We start from the raw sequence: 9,513 nt of genomic DNA, 5'->3' as shown, positions 1-9,513 counted from the left end.
TTTTGATGGCCAAGATAACCGGAGCACACGGCCATCTGGATCTTGTAATCAATCGTTCGTGTGTCTATGGCATGGATTCTGGACCCTGTACTCGCGATAAACTAGACCGATACCTCTGATAAGGCAAAGGCGTGTTGTTAGCGGCTCGAGGGGCCCCCCCAGGGTAAGGCCGTAGCGAAGAGAGAGAGAGAGAGAGAGAGAGAGAGAGAGAGAGAGAGAGGGTGAGTGAGTGAGTAAGGATAAGCAAATGATTGGTGTGGTCAGTCAGTCCCTCGCTGGTGTGGTGGTGTTCCTGTGGGGCTTTCTTTTCGTGTCTGGCTGGCTGATCATATTCTCTCTCTCTCTTTCTCTCTTACGGGGTCGCCGTTTTTGTCCCTGGTGCCACAAACGCTACTCCAAGTCTCCGCTCTACAAGGTAGGAAATGCGATCACTTCGTGAAGCAAACAGGCGCTGATTGCCGGAGTCGCGCTAGACCGTTTGGCATAAATGATTGATATCCTGCACAGCGGTTCGTGCCAACCTTTTTAGGCCGATTTTCCGAGCCAGTGAATTTTTACACCGATAATGCTGTACATGGGTTGAGTCTTAATAAACGACTGCTTTAAGTGAAACTGCGTGATGTGCGGGATGCTTTCGAATTTCGTCGCATTTTCTGTATTATGAGGGTTTTCCCAGGAGACCGACATAGCATAATTAATGCTTGTGTCTCGTTATACTTTGTCACCATTGACTTGTAGATTCAGACTATCCAACAAAAGTTGGCCCCTTGCAAGGATTTAGATCGCCCAGTACGCAGAAATATTCATGTCCACAGTATTTTTTCAACTCTTTGTCATTTGATATGAGCTGTGCATATACATATATATATATATATATATATATATATATATATATATATATATATATATATATATATATATATATATATATATTATATAGTATCTATATATATATATATATATATTATATATATATATATATATATATATATATATATATATATGTGTGTGTGTGTGAAGTGTGTCTGTGTGTATGCATGTATGTATGTTATGAGCAGGCTTTACCGCCTGAAAATAGATTCTGACCAATGATTCAGAAGCTCGACTCAAAATAAACATAACTATTCAGTTATGTTTAAGTACGTTTGGTGTGTTTTCAAACTTATCTAGTGACGCACAGAAAAACAGATTGCTCGTTCTCTCCGTTTTTAGTCCTTATGTGAATTGAAGTGCGAATATTATTATTATTACTCAAGCTTCTCATTCTACTGTAATTCTTTCGGAACAAGACAAATATTTGAAAAGGAAAAAAAAGCAAAAATGAAAGTATGTTTGCCCATGTTGGCCATATTGTTTACAACGAAACCGATTCCGACGCCTGAGAAAAAACCAGGTGCCATATATAACAGAACATTGCTTAGGTTAGGTTAGTTTAGGTTACATTAGTTTAAATAAAGTTCACGGCCTTCGTTAAACGAAGCTTCTCGACCCCAGACGATCAGACATAGGCGAATGACAATACTATCTTCAGTTATCTTTATTGAGAAAAACTCTTCCATTGGAGAGTATCTTACATCATCGATGAATCTTATCCTCGGAGATTATAGTCGCATTGTGGTTTGGTTACTTACAACTTTCCTTTATTTATCTTTATTTTTTTTTTTTTTTGTATTTCCTTTTTTCTTTTGGTATCTTCATGTAAGCATTGTTATTCACTGGTCTTGTATTTACATTTTTTCCGTGGTGTTTTTCAGTGTTTCTTGTGGACGAAACCAATTTTACATGTTTTCCCTTTTTTTTAATATATAATTTTTTATTTCATATGCTCAGTACGCCTGGTATTCACCTCTATACGTATACATATGTGTGAATGCTTACATACATACGCTGTATGGAATCAGGAAGTGCCCTTACATAAGGGCGAATTATAGGAATTGTCGACGGGAGTTTTGCAACTGGGTCTGATGTAATAGAGGCACTAGACACTGACCTATGCTGTGATATAATTTGTTTATTTGTCATTTTAAATCCGAGACCGGCTCTGCTGTGGAGGTATAGTAGGATGCGGAAGAAATGGGAGGCTGTACTGTGCCACTTGACAGTAAACCTTTAGTGATGGATGGTCAACCCCAACCAGTTTGTAATGATTGATCAGTTCCCTTGACGGTGAATCCCCGTAGGGGGCTAGTGCCGTCAGTGCACCTCACAGCGCGACTGTAGGCATTACTAAAGGTTCTTTTCAGCGTCCCTTCGGCCCCTAGCTGCAACCCCTTTCATTCCTTTTATTGTACCTCCATTCATATTATCTTTCTTCCATCTTGCTATCCACCCATTCTTAACAGTAATTTTATAATGTGCAACTGCGAGGTTTTCCTCCTGTTACACATTTCAAACCTCTTTTACTCTCAATTTTCGTTTCAGCGCTGAATGACCTCATAGGTCCCAGCGTTTGGCCTTTGGCCCAAATCTTATATTCCTATCCTTGACGGGGATTGCCCCAATCTGTTCAGCTTCAGAGAATGTACCTTGTCTGAGTGCCAGGATGAGGACGGTAATTTGCATCTTCCCTGAGTTTTGAATGGGAAGATATTTCCGATATTTCCAATTTCAGTTTTAACGTCGAGCTGCCCGGTAGTTATCCTTTTCCCAAGAGAATGCAGAGGAAAGTATCTTCAAGCTCAGGAGTTGAAAGAACTACCGTTCCTTGAATTGTTAAATAACTTTAATTGCCAACGCTTCAGAATCGATGCGTTATTCCTTAAAACTAATCCGATTTTTCATGACAGTATAAACATGAATAACGTGTATAACGCAGTTTCATGTGAACTATCCATGTTAAGGACAACTTGTTGTCTTAAGTCTTTCATAGTTGAGCAAAGATCTTTTTCAGTGTTGGCGGCTGAATCAGGCAATGAGTTGCGTCAGTCCTTAGTTACTGCCATACCTTTTAGCTGCTAACGTATACCATTTCCTGCTGTTTTAGAAGACGTGTAAGAGATAGCAGAGGAAATAAGGTCATTTTAGTGGAACCTCTGCAATCAGTACTTTATCGAAACTGTCCGATTAAGCAGCTTAACTAAGAAGAATAATGCTGAAAACATAAGGAACGATCATTTGTTATTGAATAGTACGTCACTTCTTCAAACAAGGATGTAAGAAGGATAGTTCAGGCAAAGTTTCAACGGAAATGAGGCGAACACTGTGTTTTTATTAGTTATCAACAGCATGAAGTTAAGGATACATCACGTCTCTTGCATATTTAACCAGTTTTAGTCTCCAGTTTTTAGTCAGTATCTTCACTTACCAAATTGTCTCTTGCCATTCTTGTAGCTTTTATAAGTTAAGTATATCTTAGTTTAACCAGACCACTGAGCTGATTAACAGCTCTCCTAGGGCTGGCCCGAAGGATTAGATTTATTTTACGTGGCTAAGAACCAATTGGTTACCTAGCAACGGGACCTACAGCTCATTGTGGAATCCGAACCACATTATAGCGAGAAATGAATTTCTGTCACCAGAAATAAATTCCTCTTATTTTTCATTGGCCGGTCGGAGATTCGAACTCGCGGCCAGCAGAGTGGTAGCTGAGAACGGAACCCGCAAGTAGCTTTTATAGCTGATGTATATATGTAGATACAAGTAAGTGTTTGTTTATGCCAAGGGAAATAACTAACTAAACATACCCCATTAAGGAAACATTCAATTGCGTGAATATTGGTGTCGTTACTGTTATTACTATCCCAGCTTTTACAGTGAATAAATTCTGATTGAGATGACACTAGGAAAGAGAATCCTATAAAGTATTACACTTTGCACTTGATGTCTATTTAAGTACAAGAAAAAGGTATCAGTCAGTCACCGTGAAAGTTTTAAAAATATATTGCCGTAGCGTAGAGAATTCTTCATGCAAACACTTGTCAGTCATGTCGTAACAGCTATTTTAATAAATGACAAGGCTCTGTCTTCTCTACCTTTCCATTGGCGCAATCCCTTATCTTTCACGTTTTATTCTACTCCATTTTCACATGAAAAGTGGTCTTTCAGCAGTTATATGTTTTGTAATTATATGTATATATATATATATATATATATATATATATATATATATATATATATATATGTGTGTAATCATATATATGTATTTATACGCACATATATATATATATATATATATATATATATATATATATATATATATATATATATATATATGTGTACATGTATGTGTATGTGCATGCGCTCTCTCTCTCTCTCTCTCTCTCTCTCTCTCTCTCTCTCTCTCTCTCTCTCTCTCTCTCTATATATATATATATATATATATATATATATATATATATATATATATATATATATATATATATATATATATATATATAATCCATAAATATCGTTTACTGTCGAATTCACTATACCTCGGGAATAACTTACGCCGATAGGGGAATTTTAATTGATAAATGCACCTGCGTTGACCAAGTTGCGAACCTGGGCCTCTCATCTAGATACAACGATAAACAGTCGACTTTGACCACTCGACTATCAAGAGTCTTGGCCGGTACAGATGCACTTGTCAGTCATAATTCCCCTTTGAGTGTGAGATATTCCCAAGGTATAGTGAACTCGACATTCAGTGATAATTGTGGATTAGTAATTGTGAATATTAAAAATTCACGCATGTAAGTGAAAAAAAAATAAGTTTTAAAAAAATACATGTGTGTGTACGCGTGTGTGTGTGTGTGTGTGTGTGTGTGTGTGTGTATGTGTGTGTGTGTGTGTGGCTTCAGGAGGTGTAACCCATTCGTAGCTGCTACCCCAATTCCCTTCTCCATTCTTGGTCAAAACTCACTAAAGTCGTGTGATTATCAGGTACATCCTTATTTACTTAGGCCAGCCAAGGCCACGTCACCCAACCTTACATTAATAAAGTCTGCTAGGGAGGTAGTGCCGTCAGTGCACCTCATGCGGTGCAATGTAGGCATTACTGAAGGTTCTTTCCAGCGTCCCATCGGCCCCTAGCTGCAACCCTTTCATTCCTTTTACTGTACGTCCGTTCATAATCTTTCTTCCATCTTACTTTCCACCTTCTTGTCATAATTGATTCATAGTGCAGCTGCGAGGCTTTCCTCCTGTTACACCTTCCAAACCTTTTTACTGCCAGTTTCCGTCTCAGCGCTAAATGACCTCATAGGTCGCAGCGCTTGGCTTTTCGCCTAAATTCTATAATTCTATACATACATGAATAATGCATATTGTTAGTGCAAAGACGTTATATTTCCTATCCTTGGCTGTTTCTCTGGAGAAGGTCGATGACTCGACTTCAAGTTAGTAACCTAGAGATAACGAGAGGCCTTGTCTGGTATCTCGGCTCTTATCGCGTTGTTACAGTCATACGTAATGGCATTTTTTTGGCAACTCCGTCATGACGAGGTTATCTCACATGAATTCTGATCTGTTGCTAAGACACTCCAAAGCCGTAGATGTACAGGAGTTGTCTTTGCTTTTGAGTACTGTTTTCTATCCTTTCAATATTTAGGAGCGAAAGGACGTATGCACTGTGGTCTTGTGAAATTTGTGGGAAATATGAAAATATGAAAATACTGATGTAGATATAATAGATGTAGAGAGATACGCCCGCACGCACACCCAGTTTATATTATATATATTATATATATATATATATATATATATATATATATATATATATATATATATATATATATAATGTATATGTGTGTATATAATGTACATGTGTGTATATAAATACATATATATATATATATATATATATATATTGTTTATTCATTTTCCGGTAGGACGTTAGCCTACTTTTTCTGCTAAGATGTCAAACTATCGTTTCTAAAATGCATAATGAAAAATCATGGACGGAAATAGGAAAGAGCAGACGTTGACATAAAAGAAAGCGTAGATCGATAGTTTATTATGCTATCAGCATTTTACAAGCTTAGCACTTAGTTATCATGGCTGAGACAGGCTGATTTCGATCCTAAGAAGCTAAATTTGACAGGAATGTGTAAAGCAGAGATAAAATCAACCCATACATTATCTGACAGCTTAATGGATGAGTCCGCCACCTCTGTATCAAACCCACGAGGGCATGGGCTGGAATTCAGCTTTGGGAGATGTGCCTGTCATATACAGTTCCCGATGTGTGTAAGTTAAAGTATTATTCCCAAGGTCAAGTGAATTCGATTGTTAGGGATATATATATATATATATATATATATATATATATATATATATATATATATATATATATATATATATATATATATATATATATATATATATATATATATATATATATATATATATAATATATATATATATATATTATATATAAAATAATATGCCTTAAAATCGAATTCACTTGACCTTGGGAATAATAAGTTGATTAATAACTTCACACATCGGGAACTGCATATGACAGGTACACTTCCAAGGCTGAATTGGAACCCACCTACGCCTTTTGGGTTTGATACAGAGGTGGCGGACTTATCCACTAAGCTGCCAGAGTAGATATGGATTGATTTGATCTCTGCTTTACACAGTCCGGCCAAATTTAGCTTCTTAAGATCGAAATCAGCCTATCTCAGCCATGATAACCAAGTACTTGGTTTGTAAAAGGTGATAGCAAAATCAACTGACGACCGCTGGTCATTCCTATTTCCGACTAAGATTTTTCATTATACATTCTGGAAACGAATAATTTGGCATCTAGGCTGAAAAAAGTAACGCCCTGCCGGAAAATGAATAAACAAATTCAAAAATAAAAGAAAAAGAAGCACTCATGAACAATATGCGTGGAACTTTTATTTTGAGAAGAAAGCCAATGAGGTCTTCCAACGGCGGTTTGGAATTGTCAGTACCTTAGTTGAGAGAAAGAAAACCAGCCGTTATCCTTGTAGCTGAAGTCCAGACAAGAGATTGATGTTTCAAAAGGATAATATAAAAGATATGAAGCAGTTGGTGGTTAAATTGCCACTCATACAGCAAGCATTACGGACAGTGAGGAAAATTATTATTATTATTAAAATAGTTTAACCAGACCACTGAGCTGACTATTAGCTCTCATAGAGGTGGCCCGAAGGATTTGGAAGAAGTACCAGGTCTAGGCCAGAGGCCAAGCACTAGAACCAAATAGGTCATTCAGTTTGGTGACGAATGAATGAAAATGAAATTAAAAACTGCACAAGAATCTTGCGAAAATAACTAAACGGTTTAAGTGATTTTTGGTAAGAGATCGGATAATCAGTCAAGTTTTGGCATTAGAAGAAGAGTTCATGGCCAGGTCCCACAGATAGACCAATTACGAGTGAACTCTTATAGTGTCCTTGAGGACTGTGGCAGCTGCCCCCGGGCACAACTACGGACGAGGAAGAGAAAGGGCGGTTTGGTAACATCAAGGTTTTTTAAATATACTCAGAGTATATTTAAAAGACCTTGGGTAACACTACTGATGACATCATTCGAGCCCGTGATTCGTCCAGTGACATGAAGGGTCGTTTACGGGTCGATATGCTCGACTCACTTAGCGTGTCGGAGCCGACACCTCTGGTCTTTATTCGAAATTGTCGAGCCTGACTAGTCGATTTCGAAAACCTGGTAAAATAACAAAAGGGAAAAGTATCGCTGGCTCAGTACAATGTTTCATCGCCATCGGCGCCATGTTGTAACCACTCTGCCTTTTAGTTTAATCAGCCACACGAAAATAATGTTTTTTTTTTTTTTTTTTTTTGTAATGAACGTGAATGGTTTACGCCTTATTCTTTCCAGTTTTAATTCGTGTTGCTTTTTTTTAATTTAGGGTTTTGGTCAGGGCTGTATGACTGGCTTTACCGGAACTAGATTTATTTTACTTATTTTTGTAGGAAGCGGACGTGACTAGAATAAAAAAAAAGATTATTCAGTAAATTTGTGAATGATTTATTTGGTATATACCATGTAAATCATTATAAGCTAGTTAATTTTAAGGTCTATGTACCCCTTTATTCTGTGTCCAATGTTTATAGCCCATGGAAATAGTTACACATATTATTAATAGGTTTATTATCATCGATTAATGTAGAAAGTCTATTAGACTACGATACGCAACGATGAAGTAACATCACGCCCTTCCGGTGAAAAGGAAACCGCACTGAATTTTTTTTTTTTTATCAAATTCGCGAGCTTCTCGCCTCCTTAGCAACCACACTGCCCTAATAATTATGGAAATTATTTTTCCAAGTGATTAGTGAGAAGTATTTAATTTGACGTTTAGCGTACACGTTCCTCTAACGTGGAGACCTAGAAAATAGTTATAAAAGAATAACTTTGGTGATGGATAACTGGTTAGTTTTCCTTGTTAACGACGCAGCTGTTTCGTGGAATTCAAATCCTTTTTGCCCTTGAATTAGTGGAGTTTGAAGTCAGCACCAAACCAAGCGTGTTTCGCAATGCAGTGCATTCAACAGCGTCGTGAATGCAAGCGTGTAACATCTGGGTTTAACTTTTATGCACGATTTTCCTCTTTGAGCGGGAGGATTAGATGATTACATCCAGTGCTCTCTCTCTCTCTCTCTCTCTCTCTCTCTCTCTCTCTCTCTCTCTCTCTCTCTCTCTCTCTCTCTCTGAGATATATGCATGTAACTTAGAATCTCCTAATGGACATATTCATGCTCATTCATTAACAACCAAAATGAAATCCGGTTATTATTATTATTATTATTATTATTATTATTATTACTCAAGCTTCAACTCCACTTGAAAAAGCAGAATGCTTCAGGCTCAAAGGAAAATATGAAGACAGTAGCACACACAAAATTAAGATAAATTTCAGTTGAAATCAAATAAAATTAGCAACAAATAAAAGGATAAAACCAAATAAAATCAAACTGGTGAAGAAAGCTTCTGATGAGACGCAATGGATGACAGAAAAATTAATGACTTCGAGTGTTCTTTTGCTTAGTGAGTGAAGCCTGTGTAAGCACTTATTCATGCAAAAGTTGAAACCATCAAATTGAGACCTTTGCAAAAGACCACATGTTGCCCTGGTGAAATGGCGCCGTCTTTAACCATGTTCAGCTATTTCACTTTGCGCTTCTTCGCACAGAACTGCCATTCTTCTCAAAAGAAGAAAAACAAATAGTGTATGAATGGAAATATCATTACCGGAAACGTTGATAAGACTTTATCATAAATAGAAATATTGCTTATTCTTGTGTTGCGTATGTTTTTCAGACACACAACTCGAAAATATATAGGCTCATGAACTGTAATAATCATTACCTAGTTTTTAGTTTTCTGTAAAAGAAAACTATTGTGCCGGCTTTGTCTGTCCGCCCTCAGATCTTAAACACTACTAAGGCTAGAGGGCTGCAAATTAGTATGTTGATCATCCACCCTCCAATTATCAAACATACCAAATTGCAGCCCTATAGCCTCGGTAGGTTTTATTTTATTTAAGGTTAAAGTTAGCCATAATTGTGCATCTGGCAACGATATAGGCCAGGCCACCAC

At 37.2% G+C, this 9,513-nt stretch overlaps 1 protein-coding gene across 1 annotated transcript in view; it reads left to right on the top strand.

Moving 5' to 3' along the window:
* Window positions 1-232: 232 nt before the first annotated feature.
* The window catches only part of LOC136854076 (sphingomyelin phosphodiesterase-like), a 46,294-nt gene continuing 37,013 nt past the window's right edge, over window positions 233-9,513 (top strand). The window contains 1 exon segment of the mRNA XM_067130208.1: window positions 233-415. Within this exon segment, the coding sequence (XP_066986309.1) occupies window positions 248-415 (168 nt within the window). The 5' untranslated portion in view covers window positions 233-247.

The sequence above is a fragment of the Macrobrachium rosenbergii genome, chromosome 28 (assembly GCF_040412425.1).
Source record: "Macrobrachium rosenbergii isolate ZJJX-2024 chromosome 28, ASM4041242v1, whole genome shotgun sequence".
NCBI lineage: Eukaryota > Metazoa > Arthropoda > Malacostraca > Decapoda > Palaemonidae > Macrobrachium > Macrobrachium rosenbergii.
Note: the sequence above shows the minus strand (reverse complement) of the source record. Positions and strands in the feature narration are given on the sequence as shown.